The following is a 20,591-nucleotide window of genomic DNA, read 5'->3' as shown; positions in this document are numbered from 1 at the left end:
AACTTTTTTTTGTTTCTTCTTTCTTTCTTTTTTTTTAAACTCTATAGTAACCAAGGGCTGTTTTTGGATTTGTCTTTTCTCTATCCACCCTTACTTCCTTGATGATTTTATCTAGTCTGAAGGGCTTTAAATGTTATTGATGAGCAAATTTACCCCTGCTCACAATACCTGTTTACTTATGGCTCCAATAGAATGACTAATGTACATGGCAAACAGCACACACCTAAAACTGAACTCCTACTAAACTCCTCCTCCAGAGCTATTCGGTCCTATAATTTTCCTCATCAAGGTGTCATTGAGGACACCTTGCCAGACACTCAGGCCAAAAATCCTTGGCTACTCTGCCTCTCCCATGCCACTTCCTACTCAGCAACAAATCCCTTTGACAATACCCTCAAAATATGTCCACCTTGCCTAGATTATCCAAACAGCCTCCTAACTATTGTCCCTAACCCTCTTCAATCTGTTCTCAATACAGCAATTACAGTGATTCTGTTAAAATGTTAAATCTCATTCTAAGTAGCTCTTCAAGTTGGTAAAACCCTCCACTGGCTTCTCATCTCACTGAGTTGAAGCCAGGCCCTATATGATCCAGTCCCAAGGTTACCTCACTGACTCCATGCCTTACTTCTCTGCCCTTGCTTGTCTCTGGACACAGGATTTTTTTTTTTTTTTTAAAGGAAGTTCTATACCAATGTGGGGCTTGAACTCCTGACCTTGAGATCAAGAGTCACATGCCCTACTGACTGAGCCAGCTAGACGCCCCTGCTCACAGTATTTTACATAAGCCACACAAGTTCCTAACCTCAAGGCCTTTGCATTCTTCCTCAGACATCCAAATAGCTTGCTCACTCACCTCCTGCCAGGCTTTACTTAAAACTCATGTTCTCAAATGAGATTTTTCTTGACCAACCTATTTTAAGTAACAGTCATCCCTGCCTAAGACTCCCTGTTCCTTCCTCCTCCTCTATTTTGCTAATATTTATAACCACCTAATAAAGTATATTCCTTATCTATTGGTTTTTGTTGTTGTTGTTGTTTGTCTCCCATACCTAGAATATAAGCTCCATAAGATGTCTACTGCTTTATCTCTAGCACCAAGAATAGTACCTGCTACCATAGATACTATATTGCCCAATAAATATTTGTTGAATGATGAATGAAAATTTCCTGTTATATTACCTGCTATACCATCAACACAGTTTTTTAAGCAAAATTCTGTACACAGCAATTTTTTTCTTCAGCTCTATCCAAGGGAAATGTAACAAATACACTAAAAGGCTGTCAGATATTTAAGGAAGTCAACAACTTGTACTCTAAAAACAGTGCTTTACTCACAGAATTCTTTCTACCCTCCACCCCAGCTTGGATAAATGTACATCATTCAGACAGATGGAATACAAAAAGTATTTGTTCAAGAAGGTGGTTCCGACAATTATGAGACATCCAGGTGCAAAGGAAATTACATAAGTATCTCTCAAGTTCAGGAGATCTGGACTGGAGGTTTAGATATGGAAGTTGATCACTGGGATGGTATGTGAAGTTGCTGTGAGCAATTCTGGTTACAAGTAACGCATCTGGATTTCTTCCAAGAATGGGAGTTTACCACAAAAAATAAGGGCAAAACTCTTACTAGAATTCATGAACAGATATACAGCTAGGTTTCATGAAGACTCAAAATTAATTTAGAAAATGAAACTGAAAAGTACTTTGAGTCAAGACTTCTGGCAATTCAGCTATGCGTCATGTCCTCATGAGCAAACACCACTTGCTATTATAGTGCCTCAACTCTCCTTGGCACCATCTTCCACTTGTGCATGCTATGGAACATTTCTATTCTTGCCATAAATTCTATGTACTTGGTTAAATGAAAAAAAGAAAATACATAAGACATGGCAAACTTTGCTCTGCTCTGAAATAGTTTTTACGAATTAGCTTTTAAGGGGGCACCTGGGTGGCTTAGTGGGTTAAGCATCCAACTCCTGATTTTGGCTCAGGTCATGATCTCCCAGTTTGTGAGTCTGAGCTCTGCATCCGACTCTGCACTGACAACATGCAGACTGCTTGGGATTCTCTGTCTCCCTCTCTCTCTGCCCCTCCCCTGCTCAAATGTGTGCCCACACATGCGGGCACACTCTCTCTCTCTAAAATAAACATTAAAAAAGAAAAGAATTAGAGCTATGCCCAGCATTAAAAATTTATTCTAAGATGTATCCCACTAGAAATAATGCTATCAAGGCTATGCTCTAGGTAAGGTAGAAGAGTCCAAGACCAAGGTAAGTTCTGCACTAATTAAGTTTAAACAAAATACTCCCTTGGCTGTTAAATGTTAAAATCTAGTACTCATTGGAGTTGAATCCTTGTCCACTTCAATTACAAGTACTCCAAAATCAATGTCCTAGTGTGATTAAAGCAAATCTAGAACACAAATACCTTCCATATCTGCAGCTTCTCCTTCATCTTCCTCTTCTTCCTCCTCACATATAGCTGAACAATCTTGAAGTTTTATACTGTCCTTTGAAATTAATTATATTTAAAGTCACTTAAATATGTCCATTAGTTCAAACACTGAGCACTCATGCATCAGCACAGTGCAAACCACTGTGAAAATAAGAGTGGTAAAGACAGTTTTTATCCTCAAGAAACTCCTAGTCCACTGGAGATGACAAATACATAAACCAAATGTTAAAAGTGACATGCTAAGTGCTATGACTGAAAAATATAGAAAGTATTATAGAAGCATCAAGAATCATCTGAGCTAACCATTTAAAATAGCTGTCAGTTGCACTTCCAAAAAAAAAATGTTATTTTTATTTAACCAATTCACTAGTATTAGGAAACTGGTTCATAGTTATAACTTACACACGTAATTTAAGAGGAAAAAGGTATATATTTATAAGTCACAATACATTTATAAGTTAACCTTATTATAAATCAAACAGTATTATGTTCTAATTTGTTAACAGTATCTTCAGTTGAATTAAGTAAGTAATATTATTAGACTTTACAGTTATTATAACATGTAAAATTTCAGTTTAGTTTTTAAACTATATATGCACTAGAATGAAAGATTAATGCTAACCAGAGGCAAGCCTAATACAGAATTATTTCACAAAATCAATATTCTAAAAATCTGAGGTCAATGTAGTAAAAAAAAAAAAAATGGATATCTAGTTTCACCTAATTTACAATTTTACTTAGGTAAGATTTACCACTAGAAACTTAAATAGTATGTATGTATCATTACCATAATCAAAATGTGAAACCACAAAAGAAAGATAGCATCTGGGTAATTATCAGGTGAGCCAATATCTGAGAAAGAGATCATTAAGGGAAATTTTAATCATGTGGATGTCATGGTGATTAAACTTGAAATATAATACAGTAGAAATCAACAAGAAAGATTAATATTTGGGTCTGGACAACAAATATTCTAAACATTAAATTATGAAAAATAATATAAATTCTATACTAAATGGAAAATGACAGGAAAGATATATTCAACTTGTACTTTATTCTAAGTATTCATAGTTTAGTAGGGCATAAGGATGTTAGATGGGATACCAATACCATATTAACCACTATTGGATTTATAAAAAATTCTTGAAAGAATTACCATAAACCTATCATAAAATGCTATTCATACTATGCTGCCATTTATCATTCCCAAAGGCTGAAGCATACATAATTAACAGCTGGAGTAAACAAGATTTTCTAAAGTAGCCAAAGCCATTTTGGGGTTTCCTAGTCATTCAAACTCTCCGAAAAGTAGAATTTCAAAAGGCTGAATTTTCAGGCCAGTGAACTGAACCTTAATCCCTAGCAAGCGTTAACACTGTACATTAAAAAAACAAACTTGTTTTAGTTTCTAACCCTTCCTGTTAAGACTCAGTTATGAATCCCAAAAGATCCAAATGACAAAACACACAAAAAAGAGTATCTTAAACTTGTAGCAAATGTTGCATACGGACAAAAGAAACACAATTATTCTGTCCAAATATTCTGTTCTCTAAGAGATTTATTAACAAAATAATAAAGAAAAAAGAATAAAGCATTTTATATTTTTCATATTTCAAATATTTATTTCAAAAATATGAAGACAACTGCAATCATCCGCTCTTTAGAAATGAAAAGTTTCTATAATAAAGTTAATTTGATTTAACTGAAAACTTTCAAGCAGAAAAATTCCACTCAGTACAGACTCCCCCCCACCCCACATCCTCACAATAAACCATACAATGAAACCCAACTCATTTAGCTCCCACTCAGTCAAAATATATTCAGGATGAAGTTAAAGTTTACCTTTAAATTTTCAAAAACAAAAACTTCCACTCAAAATAGCAGTAAGTTAAGAAACTACAGAGGGAATAAATAAATTACTTAAGACAATGTTTAAAGTACAAATTTTGAACAATGTATCATCAGCACCTACTAATCACTTAAGTATATGAACCTCTTCAAAAACCTCTATTTACCCAAAATTTTATACTTCTACTTAAAAATAAAAAAAAATTTCTTTTAAACTAGCCTAGTAGCCTTCCCAATTAGTGAATATTAGTCATTTTTACCAGTTATAATCTCAAAAAAATTTTTTTATCATACACAAATTAAGGAAGATAAGCACTGGGAAGCAGTAGTTTTGATATGTTGGTATAAAAAAGTGAGAGGAGAAAAGATAACTAGAATTTTAAAAAGTTTGGTAATCAGTTTGAGTAAGAATATATATATATATGTAAATAATTATAACACTGAATGTAGAAATGTAATTAACTAGTACCTTGCTCTCCAATGTAATCTCCTTAACTGCTTCAGTTATTCCTGCAATACCTGTTTAAAATTCAAAAAAATAACTGAAATTAAATTATAAACATCTACCATTTACCAGATTCAAGCAACATATAAACACTTAAAATCACCTAAATTCTCACAACTTCTATGAAATAAGAAGGCAATGTTAGCAGTAATTTTACAGATAAACACTAATAGGAATAAAGAACACCAAAATCACCTCTCAAATTAAAAAATTCAAAAACAAACCAATTTGATATTTTACCATGAATTAATTTATTCTATCACTCATTTACTTTCCCTGTGTAATTTTCTATCAAATATATATTCATTCTCAGGGTGAACACATTAGGAGACTATAGGATTCATATTTATACTTTATTTAAACCTACACTGAAATTTTCTAAAAAGATATTAATGTTATTTGTTTCAGAAATCTAGGATAGCCAGAAGTAGTAATACCGTACCACATTTATATGGACCTTTCCATTTTATTGTTTCCATAGCTTATTTTATCCTTACAAACACTATCTATCCTTTGAGGTAATTAGGTCATCATTTCTCCTTATAAAGAAACGAATGAGACTTGCTGAGTCTCACAGTTAGTTGGTGAATAAACTGGAATTCAAATCCGTATTTGCTACCTTTTAGTTCAATGCTCCATTCACTGCACTCCATTAAGCAACTACCTTGAACGCACTTGTCTCAATGAAGGTAGCACTAAGCAGATGGCAGCACCACAAGTCAGCTAAATAATAATTCTAATTTAAAATACATGTCAGTTTGTTTATTTATTTAAAGAGACAGAGAGAGAGAAAGAACAGGCGAGGGAGGGGCAGAGACACGGGGGAAGAGAGAGAATCTCAAGCAGGCACATATTGTCAGTGTGGAGCCTGACACAGGGCTCAAATTCACAAACCACAAGATCATGTCCTGAGTTGAAATCAAGAGACAGCTGCTTAACCAACTGAGCCACCCAGGCAGCCCCCACCCCTACTTTTTTAAAAGCTTATTTATGTATTTTGAGAAAGAGAGAGACAGAGACAGAGAGACAGCATGAGCAGGGGAGGGGCAGAAAGACAGGGAGAAAGAGAACATGTCAGTGTTTCTAATTTGATAGTTTAACAAGGATGAGATACACTAGCAAAGAAAACTGCATACAAAATATGCTTTGCTTCTTTTTTAATCTGCTAAAACTTTGGTGTATCTGTTCAACATGTCCAAACCAAAGAATAACTCACTTTTAGTAATAGAAAATGTCACAAACCACAGCCTTAGCACAATGATTTTACTTCATAATCTTTCTAAAAATTATTACATAATAGATATGATTATTTCCTAAATATAAGAAGACCCAATCTTAGCATGCTTGGGTATTACAAAATGATTCCCTGAATCCAGTACATAGAAACAAAGAAAATAAACCTCTTCAATTCATCTAAATATAATAATGGAGGAGCATTCCACTAAACTAGACTCTTCTAAGCGTAGAACTAACAAAGAAAAAATAAAGCTCAAATGACTCTAATGAGGGTAAAATTCTCAAAGACTGTGATGGTTAATTTTATGTCACCCTGGCTACTGGGTTTATGCCTGGTCAAACCCAGTCTAGGTGTAGCTGTGAAGGTGTTTTTTAGATTTTTTAGACTCTAACATTTAAATCAGTAGACTCTGAGTAAAGTAAATTACTCTCCATAATGTGGGGGGGTCTCATCCAATTAGTTAAGAGCCTTATAAGAAATAACTGAAGTACTCAGGCAAAGGGGAGAATTCTGCTTTCAGTCTGTTTTTAAGACTCAGGCTGAAGCAATCAACCCTTACCTAGGTCTTCAGCCTGTTGGCCAGTCTGTCCTATAAACTGCAATCTTGCTAGCTACCACAATCACTAAAGTCAATTCCTCAAAATAAATCTACAGATACCTACATATCTATACCTGTATCTACCTCTATAATCTATTATCTATATAACTATTTCTCTCTGTAATGAATTCCTTTGTAAATATGCACCTAGATTTTGAGCTAGTGATTATGGGATAGAATACAACCAGATAACAGAATAGCTCATTTACTTGACATCAGAAACATAGTGATACAACTAACGGCTTTAGTTAGTCAACAATTTTCCTACAGAGGTGCTGCCCTGGTCTTCCAGGCACAGGAAAACTAAAGCAGAGCAGCTGAACAATTCTGGAAAGATAAAAAAATAAAGAAGTCTAATGTCACTACTTGGTGGGGAAAAGAGGATGATTTCTGAAATGATTTTTTAAAAACTTTTTTAATGTTTATATTTGAGAGAAAGAGAGACAGAGTGTGAGCTAGGGAGGGGCAGAGAGAGAGAGGGAGATAGAGAATTTGAAGCAGCTCCAGGCGCTGATCTGTCAGTACAGAACCTGATGTGGGGCCTGAACTTACAGACCGCGAGATCATGACCCGAGCCGAAGCCAGATGCTTAACTGACTAAGCCACCCAGGCACCCCTGAAATGATTTTAAACCATATTTTCTCAAGGCCTTGACATTAACATTCAACATATTAAGAAACAAACAAGTTTCAGAATGTTATTCAGCCATCAAAAAGAATGAAGTCTTTGCCATTTGCAACAACATGGATGGAACTAGAATGTGTTGTGCTAAGTCAAGTGAGTCAGAGAAAGACAAATATATGATTTCAGTCATATTTATTTATTAAGAAACAAAACAGATGAACACAGGGGAAGGGAAGGCAAAATAAGTTAAAACCGGAGAGGGTGGCAAACCATAAGAGACTCTTAACTATAGAGAACTAACTGAGGGTTGCTGGAGGGAAGGTGGGGGGGATGGACTAGATGGGTGATGGGCAGTAAGGAGGGCACTTGTTGGGATGAGTGCTGGGTGTTATATGTGAGTAATGAATCATTAAATTCTACTCCTGAAACCAATACTACACTATGTGTTAACTAACTTGAATTTAAATAAAATCTTGGAAGAAAGAAAAAGAAACAAGTTTCAAATGAAGAAGCCCAAGCACTGAATCTATGCTACTATCACCAAAAAGAAACACAGGACAGTGTCCCTTTTAAAGAGTAGAGAAAAACTGACCTAACAAGGTAATTTTTCCTGTGCAGATTACTTAGCCCTCTGACTACTTCATGGGTCTCAAAGATGGCATCAATTTTGTCCTTCACGGAACACTTGGCACTGTCTAGAGGCATTCTTAGTTACCACAATCGGGCGAGTACTGCTGGCATCTAGAGGGCAGGGCCCAGAGATACTGGTAAATATTCTGCAATGCACAGGAAATGCTACGACAAAGAATCATAACTACAAAATGTTAGTAGTGCTAAGGCTGAGAAGCCCTGCGCTGCTACTACTTTTGAAACACCTGCTACTCTCTAGGACTTAGGAGGAAAAATTTATTTTTAGTATCCTAGATTTAAACTCAGAACACATTTTCTCCATAACTAAAAACTAAGCCATAAATGGTACTTACATAACTATGTAAATTAACTGTTAATTGTTAACTATTAAGTTACATAAACTAATTCATGTAACTGTATATTATGTAACTCCATATAATTATGTAAATGCTGATTAGTAAATGCTGCCGTCGCGGTGATAAACGGTAGTTAGCTACGGTAACGTATTAATCTATGTCTAAATAGTTAAATAAATATAGTGGCAAAATAGGTTTTTAGGACTTGGAATAAAAAATCATATTTAGACTTACAACTTCTGCAAACATACACTTATGAAAGGCTTAAATTTAGTCAATTCCTTTAACAAAAATCTATTGAACAACTTCTGTATCAGATACTATGATAGATATTGAGGATTCAACAATGAAATCTCTACCTTCATGGAATATACAGTGCTTGTTTTTCAATGAGTAATTATTAAATACTTTTAAATGTCAGGTCACTGAGAAAAAGAAATATAAGTGTAGTTACTAAAGTTCATCACATAGTAACGGAATGACACATAAATAAAGAATTCCAAAGCAAAGCAGTATGCTTATTCAGTAATAGCAATTTCTTCCTTTAGAAATAAAGAAAATGATACAGATGTTTTCGAATTGCTATTGAAGTAGCAGTACTATCAAAATTTGGTGTTCTCCAAGGGCACTTTTTCTTATTTTTCCAATTTGTTTTCCTGCTGTTTTTTATGCAAAAGTCTATTGGGACAACTGTGCCTTATGTATCTTTTGTTGTTGTTGTTTTCTAAATCAATGCTGTTACAAAAGATTTTAAGTGTTTAAAACAATTTAAGCTAAAATACAGTATTCTATTCTCCTCTTACCTGTGTTATGGTAAGTATCTACCCATCCCCCATCACCATCATCTTCTTCAATGATCGCTTCCAATTCATCGGAATATTCCATCTGTTTGCATCGCTTGTAGCATGGCACTATAAAAAAAATGACAAACACAGTTACTAGCACATAATCTGCTTCCTATAAATCCAGTAGGAAGAAAGAGAAAGTTTATTCCATTTTACGGAAATACTGTATTTCATTTCTAGTAAGTGCTTAAATTAGTTTGAAGAGTTATATTCAGCAGACACATTAATGATCACATTTATCTCTCCCTAAATAGCTTTGTCAGAACACAGGTAGAAAAGCTATACTGAAATTTTTTTTTTTGCTATTTATTTATTTTGACAGAGAGAGAGACAGACAAATAGACAGAAAGCACGAGCAGAGGAGGGGCAGAGAGAGAGGGAGAGAGACAATCCCAGGTTGGATCCACATGGTTGGCACAGAACCCCACATGGGGCTCAATCCCACAAACTATGAGATCGTGACCTAAGCCAAAATCAAGAGTCAGATGCTTAACTGACTGAGCCACCCAGGTGCCCCTCTACTTGAAATTTTCTATGTATTCTTTACCTTGATGGGTCTGTGAAGAACAGTAGGCTAAAGTCAGAGATGACACTGTTCAACTTCAGGCTAATGCATCATAATACCTTATTTTAATGGCTTTACTCTCAAAACATGAAGGCACCACCTGGCATTCTCAGAGGCAGTAGAGGTGACCTCCAGTTTGCAACGCTACAGTAACTTTCATTATGTATTTCATAATTCATACCTAAATTCCAGCTATTCATTATGGATAAGCCAGTGTAAAATTCATTAGCTGAATTTTACTATTTTCTATTAATACTGGAGCCAAATTTTTCATATAGCATATGTATCAACTAACAGTTATTATTATCCACATAAACCTAGAACTGAACATTTATAAGGTAAAAACACAATGATGCAGAGTCAAGAAACTGCTATTAAACTCCTGATTTCTTTAAAAAACAAGCAGGATATAAATGACCAATTTTAATAAAATATATGCCATAGGAAGGAAAGAAAACCTGATATGTTATACATTATTTTCCTTTCCTGTAACAGATAAATCAAGGTGCTGTTTTGTGATTAGATAGGAACTATAACAATCTTCTGATGCTGTTTTCATAAATAAGAAAACCTAAAGGCAATCTTTCAAGGACACAATGGATAATAAAATCTTTAGCTTGGAGCTTTTAGATGTCAAAGATAATAATCAACTTTATATTTCATGACAAATGTTTAAGACGATCAGAATCAAATAGCTAAAAAAATTATGATTATGAAGTCAACTTTTAAAAAAGGCCATTACATTTCCAACTTTGCCTGGGTCCTTTTCTTCCACACCATACAACTGGATCTATTTGGCAAAAAGAAGTACCAAAAAGGAAGGAGGTAAAAATCAAATAATACTCCAGCAAAAGAAAACATAGCACTTCATCAAATTTCCAAATTACTATCTGAGAGAAGTTATAAGTATGGGTTCAAGCATAAATTAAGGTGTTTTTTTTTAAATAATATAACACTCTGTGCAAAATTTATTGATATATACAATGTAATTCTTACCATTTTTGGTGACCAAAAATTGTTTGCCTGTTGGTAGATATGCCTTCACTTTCAATTCTTCTCCCGTAGCCCTTTAAAGAGTAAAAAGCACCAAATATGAAATTATTTTAAAAGGCAAAGACAGAACAGAAGCTATCACACATAAATACCAAAACTACACAATCCACACTCCTGAGAAAACTGTCTTTGGACTGTTTAGGGAAGGATACTGTTAAGTGAGGTATGTTAGGGAATGGAAAGACATAGCATTCTAAGCAAAATACACTAAGCGATGCAGACAGACTTAACAGAATTTAGATTACATATTAAAGAAAAAAGAATAATATAGAACTACTAAAGAACTATTATGTTTGCCTCTAAACAAAAAGAAAGTGCTGTTCCTTAGTGAGTATGATCTCTGACTTTTAGTTCCAAAGTATTGCTCATCTTCAAACCAAGAGGAGGCAAAAAAGAAAAACAGTTGCATGACATTACGTAACAAAGTAGGTGGTTGGCAAGATCCTTGTTCCCGCCACTCTATAAAATTGGAACTTAAGAGAAAAAAGATGCCTTGAATTACAAGATGATAATGTTAAAAATGAGTGAAAACAAAAAAATCCTTTTATCGAGTATTTTTTAAGTGTAAGACTTAAAACTCTAATATACATTATTTTTATTTACTCCTCAGAATTGAAAGAGGTGAGTAATATTAACATCCATCCCCATTTTAGCTTAAAGAAGTCAGTTGCTCACAGTCACAAAATGCTCTTAAACTATTCCCTCTGTAGGTCAGAGTCAGCTATAACCATTTCTGTTTTCTCACAGCTACTCTGGACTATGAAGAATTGGTTTCAGATTCTTCTATGGGTCACCTAATGGAATTGACCAGAGCCGGAGCAGCATATGGTTTGTTACAAACATGGAACCAAAAACTGGTAGTCTACTGCCTTATCAAAGCTTCAGTCTAAAGTTTAAACCATACATTTGAGCATAAATAAAGCCAGGAAATGACCTACTATCTTTTAGTAGTCTCCTAGGCTTCTTTAGACCATTCTCAAGTGTCAAATTCAACAATGAAATGATAATGCCTGAGGTTCTGAGTGAAGAATATACAACAAGGTCATGGTGGTGCCTGTAGACATGAAAATGTAACATGCAAATTCTCTGTTTCTAGCATAGGTTTAAAATAAATTGTTCCTTTGGCCCCAGCTGTTCAGTCAGTATGACTATTGGAGTGTATGGACACTAGAATAGGGTATAACTGAGTTATAAGTTTCAATTATTATAAATTATTAAAAATTATAAAATTATTCCAACCATCACATTTCATAAAGTGAAACTATAAACTATCTGCTACAGGAAGAGCCTGTCCATATACCAAACCTCTATAACAATACTATAAATCATATATCTGAACTAATTAGACAAATAAGGACTATGAGTAAGAAACCTAAGGAAAATGTATATCTATTTTATTAAAGAAAATTCTACATTAGTTCCTTTTATGAAATGTGTATTATTTTAAATTTTATATACCTATTTGATTTAAAATATTTACAAATTATAGACTAGAATCAAGATAAATATACTTTTAATAGACAATTTATAATCCAAAAAAAACCAATCACCCTTACTATATCAGACAGCTGCTATGATATTAACTCAATTCTAAATATGAAACAGAAATACCTGTAAGGAAGATGAGGTCATAAAAATAAACCTGACATTATGGCTTTTCTTTGTACGTTAATAAACAGTGTTCTAAAAGATAAAGAGCAGTTGACAAAAAACAGTAACAACTATCTTAGGTATGTGTCAAATATAAAAATTAAGAAGGGAATAGGCCACAGATAAAAGAGAGGTCCAATTTTGGCTTAAAAGAGCTTTAACTATTTAAGCTCTTTAGATAAGAAGGAAAACATTACCAGTTCTCATTTTATTAATTTTAGAACGCTTGCTCCCAAATCAAAACTACATCTTTCAACATTTGTAAAAGTGTCATTGAGGGAATTAAAAAAAAAAAAGAAAAAAGAAAAAAGAAACAAAAAAGAAAAAAAGAACAAGATGAGCCACTTGTATTCAAACAAAATGATAATTCCAAAACAATTCTAGCCTAATTAAAATAGCTCTGCCAGTATTGGGATCTCTTTTTCAACCACAGGCAGGTAGGTTTACTATTAAGTACCTGAAAGTACTGAAACAGCATTTGTTTTAAAATGTTATTATTCAGAATATCTAAAATATACTATGATATCTGCTAAGTTGCTTGAATTAATTTTATAATTAAAAGTATTAATAGGAAAATAAAAATGTAAAAAGTCTATTACCAGCAAATTTCCAGTTAAGACTTTAATGAGCATCATGAACCTTCTTACCTTTTCAGCTAATTCCTAAAACGGGAACATACTTTTGAATCTTAGAATAGAAGGTCTTAAGATTAAAAAATGTAAGACTCTGTAAAATGTCTGTGTTTATTAATGTTATAAAAATATTCGATAAACATTTTAGTTAAAACAAAGTGAGATGGTCAAATTTATTGAATGCCTGAACATTAATTTTTAAAGATCCACCATAAGATCAGACCTAGACCCTATGAAGAAATGGAATACTAATAAAGCAAGACATTTATCTCAAAAATATCTTTTATTCTTATAGAGCAAAACAAAATAGGAAGAACACTCAATTTGTCAGCCTTTATTTAACTTGAAGTATCACTGGCAGTCTGGCACACTGCTTAACAAAAAAAAAAATTACTAGAAGAGGATTAAACTGGTCATTCTAAAGTTCATGCCCTAATTTATTTTGCAAACTGCCATGATTATGAAGTCATACCTTTTACTAATTTTCTACTCCTCACTTGAGATTACTTACCATTGCCATGTTGGACAGTGGTGGACTAAGTGATCTCCAGCTGCCACAAACTATTTAGGATTCAGAAGGAAAAGGAAAAAGAAAAATTGAACATCACTGAATTTAAGATGGTGAAATAGCTAAGTGATCATCCTGTGTAATCTTGTTACCCAGTCATCACATAAACACAAACAGCACCAAACCTGCTCTACCAGTCTGATGATTTATTTTTGATTACTATTAAAACTGCAAAATTTTTTACATCCATAAAGTTTAAATTTTGGAAGAAAAAATGTATTGAGTGCTATTTATTTTATTTTTTTTTACTATTTATTTATTTAAAATTCAATTTTTATCATTGTATTAAATAATGCCAAAAGGACACTGTATCATGAAATGAACAAAGATAACACTGCAGGATTTAAAATGTCAAAACCATTTTATGGATAAATAAGATGGAGAGAGATTCTTGCTAGTGGCTGAAAACTCAATGAAGATCTTTGAGAAAAATTACCAAATAGATACAGGTCTGTGATGTAAGAATAGTTTATTACATCATAGTGCACACTTCTCTTTATATGTTTTTTAAAAATTTAGATAACAGCCCATTTTGAAAGCTTTTTCACATTAACAAGAATGAGAAATGTGGTACCAAACAATGGAGAAAAAGTTAGAAGCTTTGGGACTGACTCAGAAAACACCAACAAAGTGAAGAAATTGAATCCTCTAACGCCTTGGACTTTCTCGGCAGGTTGAACACTGTACAAGTCTGTTTTTCTTCAGAAATAAAAAATAGACTGAGAAAGAAAAAGTTTAACCTTTTGAGAATTTCCATTATACATGAGCATGAACTGATGTTACTGTAAGACAGGAATCTTCCTTATTCTTGAGAGCAGAAAATGAAAGTCTGTTAAGCATAACTGCAGTGTCCCAACTCAAGCAATACACATGCACAGATTTTCTTCTATTTCACAACAGCTCTAACTTAAAATAATGTTTTGTTCATGGTTTATTACACGGCAAAAAAATAGTTATCTTTAATCTTCCAATGCTTTTCTGACAAAACAATGTCTATATCTAATAGTCTATTTTCATTTAAGAGAGTAAAATTCTATAAAATAAGAATTCTAAGAGTAATTTCCTTAGAGAAGATACATTAACAAGATAAGACTTAGCAGCATATTCCCAACAGCAACTTTTCAAATGTTTCTGGTCTTTCATTTTAAAGAATCTTTTTATTATTTAAACTAGGTTAGGTAAAGACAAAAAACCCAAATGAAAACAATACTCCCTCCCCAAAGTTTTAAGCATATTAGGTCACTGTAATCAAATGCTACCATTAACTCTGTGGTTATCAGGAGCTATTTATTACTGAAAAAGTATTAATTCAACAAAATGCAAGCAAAACAAAGAGTTAAAAACTTAAAAATCCTTTAATGATATTGTATTGACTCTAATATTTTATTCCATGACACCTCCAGTAGCATCTATTAAAAAAATAATAGGGGCACCTAGCTGGTTTAGTTGGTAGAGCATGCAACTCTTGATCTTGAGGTTGTGAGTTCAAGCCCCACACTAAGTGTAGAGATTACTTAAAAAATAAAAAAAATTTTAATTAAAAAACACTAGAAGGTAAGAAAAGCTATAAAGGAACAAAGAACTGTACAGATAGTTAATATATGTATACATTTATCCTCATTAGCAATGGCCATTATTGCATGTTTTATATGCTCAAATGAAACAAAATGTAAGGCAGACTCAAATTCAAGCCGTAGCTTCTCTCAGTGATTAAATATTGTACTGTACCGAATAATTCCAACAAGATAGAATATTAACATTTTAGTCAGCAACTTTATCCTTCAAGCTATTCTATTATTGATAATCAAGTCATACACATGTATATTAAAGTAATTTTAGTCAGACAATTCTGTATAACACCTACCCCTCTTTGTAAACACAGTAATTCCAATACCTCTCAATGAAAACAAAAAGAAAGCTGGAGACTAACAGCCAGAAGCCCAAAAACAGTAAGAGAAAACAAATAAATAGATCAACTCAGTATATCACTTATCTGAAGCAAATTATGTCTTATTTTCCTCCTCTAAACTCGCTCTAATCTAACTCTGTACCTGTGCTTTATCTCAATCTAGCATTATGTGGTTGGTACCCAGCTGAGCTATTATTGCCTTGCATTTTTTAAAAGAGGAAATTCATAAGCCACTTAATGATACAACTCTGTTGGAGTATAACTGTTAGTTATTCACTCTATGGTTAGTAGCTGTTTTAAAACAGTTAGCTTAAGTCTATCCAATGACCACAGACTTGCATCTCTAACTCCAACTATCTATTTACCAATTAGTCATCCTCCCACAGATAAAGCCAAAGAGTGGAAGAATAGCATACTTTCATCCCTGGTCTTGATTTCAGATAGTTTTAAGAGCTATGTCTAAATTATACTTTTGTTTGGCAAGAAAGTTAAGAATATAAAAATTTAATTTTATGTGGTACTCGAAATATTAAACTCTTGGTGCATAAGGTAGAATTGGTTCTTTAGAGAATGTCCAGCCCAAACCTCTCATTTTACAGACAAGGAAACGTGAGGCCTGTGTCTAGACGGCTTAACTGATCGGTCCAAGTCAGAAAAGGAGAAATTAAGAGAAATGAGTCTAGAAGGCCAATCTCCTTGGTTCTTTGTATACCACCATGTGTCTTCACTAAAAATAAAGACAATATAAAAGATCAGTTCAGCACACCATTCTCAGAACTCACAAGGATTTGGTACTCAAGAGATTCCATCACAATTGAAAACTGAAAGATCAATAAATTCTTAGGTGTGGTCTTAGAATTTCTAGCAACAGCCAGATCACAAAACATGGCCCAATTCAAAATGGTTCTTTAACAGTAAGTAAAGTTCTATTGCCAATGAGTGGTATTTTTAATGAAAGGTAAAGGTGAAGCTTAAGTTTTTTGCCACTTATTAAGACTAAAAAGTAAGTCTGAAGCAACCATTAACTATTCATAAAACTGGAATGTAAAAGGACTTTTAGAACGGTATTTATTTCTCTAAGGATAACAAAACAAACTACCTAAAAGAGAGAGAACATTTTTATCATATAGATCCAGTGAACAAGTAAAATGATTCCTCAAAACCTAATTCTATATTTAAAGTTCAAAAAAACCACAATTGGCCTATAAAATAGCCATCAGTTTCAGCATTAGGTAGACTCAACATTACCGGGTTAGAAGAAAAAGTGAAAGAATTGTGAGAAAAAAAAATCAGCCTTAAGTATGTAGCAATAAAACATTTAAGTTAAATACTGAAAGAAATCTTAACATACAAATAGTAAGCCAAAGTTTCCAAATGAAAAGCCATGAAAACTCATGTTTGATGTAGACAAAGGCATGACACAGCAAATACCACAAGAGCCCCCTGCACAGGTTCAAAAAACAGAAATATGAAGGGTAAGTGACCATCAGAATATTTTCCATTCCCTCTCCCACCATTTCTAAATCAAGAGGAAGTACACAGAAATATGAGAAGTGGCAAACTGAGAAGGAAGTTACATCTTATTCTCTTATGGGAAGTAGAAATCCTATAAAATTGCCAATATAGTCAAAAGAATAATTTTAATCAAATCAAAATTAAACTTTAAGATGTTTTCTTATTTAAAAAAAAGCCACACAGTTTAATAGAATTGTAAAACATAATAGCTTCAAAATATCTTTAACACTCACCTCTTCTGGGGTGATTACACCTGTTTCCTTAAATTTTGATTCCTAAAAAGAGCAAAGAAAACATATTATACCCTTCCACTTTCAAATTAAAAATGTCTGTGGGCAAGTTATTTGCCCACACTCTTCCAGGCAAAGGAAGAGATACAAAAAAGCATGTACCACTAGTACCTCAAAAATATACAAGTCTAATGAAGGAAACTGACATGAAATAATTACAGTGCAATTTGACCAGTGCTATAATAGAACAAAGCTCTTTGGAAAAACATCCAAAGGTTTATACATTAAGCCTTAGAATAATTTTGTGAAATAACTACGTATCTTTATTTTAAACAACACTAAGAATGTCTTTAAAATGTTTAGACATTTTAGTATTCAGCCAACATCTCCAACATCTCATTTTAATAGAGTAATATTAGAAACCAAATCTAGAGGTCATAAATTATTTTGTTCTCTCCCATCATTATATCACCAAGATACAGTATTCTCTCCTTCAAAGCAAAGATGCACTTTACCAAATGTTTCTAAATTTTAAGTTAAATGTAAGATTTAGTAGTACAGTTTACAAAAATGAAAGGATTCATTTATGAGCATTATTCATTCAACACGAATTTACCGAAAAACCAGTATGTGCTAGGCACTATAAGTAATGGGGCTACGGGAGTGAATAAAATAGACCAAACTGATCCTTGTCCTCATAAGGAATTTAAACTCTAGTGGAGGGAGAAAAGCCAAATGGTAATGAAAACCACGCAGAAAAATGAGGCAGAGAGGAAACTGGTCAGGGGTGGAGGAAGAGATAGGGCTACTTAGAATAGGTTGGTAAGAAAACAAAGACTTCACTGGTAGGTGACTACTGAGCAGAGACCTTAAAAAAATGAACAAGCCACATGGCTATAAAAGAGCATTTTATTTATTTATTTATTTTAATGTTTTATTTATTTCCAGGAGAAAGAGAGAGAGAGACAGCGTGAACAGGGGAGGGTCAGAGAGAGAGGGAGTCACAGACTGCGAAACAGGCTCCAGACTCTGAGCGGGCAGTCCGCACAGAGCCCGACGCGGGGCTCAAATCCACGAACCATGAGATCATGACCTAAGCGGAAGTCGGATGCTCAACCGACTAAGCCACCCAGGCGCCCCTATAAAAGAGCATTTTAGGCAGATAGAACAGCAAATACAAAAACACAAGGCAAGAGAGTAACAAAGAGGACAGACGGGCTTAAACAAAAGTGAGCAAGGAATAAAGTAGTAGTTGAGATAAGGGTCTCTACCAATCAAGGAGAGAGGCTTGATGCTCATTGTGAGGACTTTGGCCTTTACTGTACCAAGACTTTTCTTAATTTCTACTTGCTAGGATAAGTCTTTGTTTCTTTCCAAGGGATTTGGTTTTTCTTCCTTGCCTTCTTATGCCTAGTAGGAAACTACAGGATTCTCTCTGTAAACAGGGACAGGCAAGGAAAGGATCAGTAATTCTGCTTTCCTCATTACTAAAATACACACTAACAAGTACATCCTGACAAGCTAACGCTTTTCAGTTTGGAGAATACGTAAAATGATTCCTCAAAATACAATTCTGTTATAAGTTCAATAAAATACAACCGGCCAATAAAACAACAGTTTTATATTTAATTTGGAAACTCTTTTTCTCTTACTTGGACAAAGTTTAACAATCATGTATTACTTAAATTCTGCAATACCTAGGTAGACATATTTCTGAAAAATGACATAATATGTATAAGAATCATTTGATTCAAATGTCAAAATTGTTTTCAAAGTTAAACGATTACTTTTAATTATGAGATTTCACAGTAAAAAAAAAATGTATGTTTTTAGCAAACTTGGAATTCTCATTTGTACCCCCCCCCCCTTTTTAACCTGGCTCAAAGTATCATTTAAAATCAGACTTGGAAATAAAAATTTAAAAAGTAAGTACAGAACTAACATTTCTCTTTGTCATGGAAAGGGAGCAAAGTAAAACTATCCACTATTTTTAGCCTACCAGAATAACTTCTGGAATAAAGAGAACCAACCATTTCCAAGGCTATTTCATCCCCACCGTAAGGTTTGTAAGATTTTGACTGAAAGCTTAAAAAAATAAATAAAAGCACTTAAGCAAGAACTCACTATTCATTTATTCTCATTGCTCACTTGTCAGAAAGGAAAAAGTTACAATGACAACAAACTTATTTTAAGACTTATCAAAACTTAAATGCACTGGTAGAAACTTATCTTTGAAAATAAAGCCACTACTTTAAAACCAGCATGGGAACACTTTTACTTTACACGCTGTATTACTGACAATGCAAAAAAAAAAAAAAAATCTATCTAGCAGGGTCAAGCTGCTCCTTGTAATCACCGCAGTCCAAGATTTACAAATAGTTTTTCGGCTACTTAAAAAAAACTCAGGAAAGGGAGGTTTTGCCTGTTAGGCTCTAAAGTACTGTTAGAGATAATGTTGCAAGTCCCCTTGTTCCTCTGAGATCTAACAAGATGAGACTTCAGTCACAACTTACTATTTCAAACTCCTAATCATAAGAGACTATGAAATTTGGGGAATAGTGACAGATGTCACTTTAGTACCAAAGATTCAATTCGTTTTTAAATAGACAAGCAAAACCCTCGTTTAAGAAGTTCACAAGACTTCCAAAGCTAAGATTTGACATTCTCAACTACTTAGCTGCCTACCACCTTCCAACTTGACGTACCCAGATGCGCTGAGTTCTGACGGGTGGCGACGGCAGTGCTCCAAGTTTACCTGAAGAGCCCGAAAGCCCTAGAGAACAGCTGGGTAAGCCCTCCGCTGGGGCTGCACCGTTTCCTGTACCCACCCTCAGCAGTCCCTGCGGAGTTGAGCGTGTACCTGACAGCCCCTGGCAAGCCCGGCCTGGCTTACCTTGAGGACCGGGGTCAGGTACTCAGCCACTTCCAGTGCCTTTCCCTTCACCGTGTTAATCACATTCTGCATCCTGGGGCCGGAGAAGCGGCCGGCCCCGCGATGGGGTGGGAAAGGCAGCGGGGGCAGGGACCGGGAGTCAGAAAAAATCCCCGCTACCGCCGACGCGCATCTGCACCCGGCCGGCGGCACCGGAGGGGACGGGACGCGACGGGACGGACGGGGCGAGGGGGAGGGGCGGCCGCGCCAATCGCGAGGGCAGAGCGCACGCTGCTCGCAACCCAGGCAGTGCGCGGAGGACCTGGCCTAGGAGTATCCCCCGGCCGCAAGGAAGGGCGGCGGGGACTAGGGGCGAGTTGAGGGGAGAGGCGGGCGCACGCGCACCCCTCGCCTTCTCGGGAGCTGTCTTCTCCTGCTGGCTTCACTCGCGCCCCTTCCGGCTTCCCCTTCTCTCTTGCCGTAGCTCCGCAGCT

At 34.7% G+C, this 20,591-nt stretch overlaps 1 protein-coding gene and 1 long non-coding RNA gene across 3 annotated transcripts in view; one reads left to right on the top strand and one right to left on the bottom strand.

Annotated features, from left to right (window-relative positions):
- Positions 1-11,935, top strand: part of LOC144238070 (uncharacterized) — a 22,580-nt gene extending 10,645 nt beyond the window's left edge. Inside the window, exon 3 of the long non-coding RNA XR_013337001.1 lies at positions 11,469-11,935. This is a non-coding gene — a long non-coding RNA (uncharacterized LOC144238070). The remainder of the gene's footprint in view (positions 1-11,468) is intronic.
- ATG3 (autophagy related 3) overlaps positions 1-20,591 on the bottom strand; it is a 26,468-nt gene extending 5,877 nt beyond the window's left edge. Inside the window, exons 1-8 of one of the 2 annotated variants that reach the window (XM_077771809.1) lie at positions 20,119-20,591; positions 17,229-17,270; positions 13,515-13,564; positions 10,665-10,735; positions 10,411-10,458; positions 9,062-9,169; positions 4,778-4,827; positions 2,434-2,515 (exon numbers count right to left, since the gene is read on the bottom strand). In XM_077771809.1, coding sequence (XP_077627935.1) covers positions 2,434-2,515; positions 4,778-4,827; positions 9,062-9,169; positions 10,411-10,458; positions 10,665-10,735; positions 13,515-13,564; positions 17,229-17,270; positions 20,119-20,190 — 523 coding nt within the window. In that variant the 5' untranslated portion in view covers positions 20,191-20,591. The remainder of the gene's footprint in view (positions 1-2,433; positions 2,516-4,777; positions 4,828-9,061; positions 9,170-10,410; positions 10,459-10,664; positions 10,736-13,514; positions 13,565-17,228; positions 17,271-20,118) is intronic. The other variant, XM_077771810.1, reaches the window with a different exon arrangement.

Source organism: Crocuta crocuta, unplaced genomic scaffold, assembly GCF_008692635.1.
Source record: "Crocuta crocuta isolate KB4526 unplaced genomic scaffold, BGI_CrCroc_1.0 scaffold56, whole genome shotgun sequence".
Lineage (NCBI taxonomy): Eukaryota > Metazoa > Chordata > Mammalia > Carnivora > Hyaenidae > Crocuta > Crocuta crocuta.
Note: the sequence above shows the minus strand (reverse complement) of the source record. Positions and strands in the feature narration are given on the sequence as shown.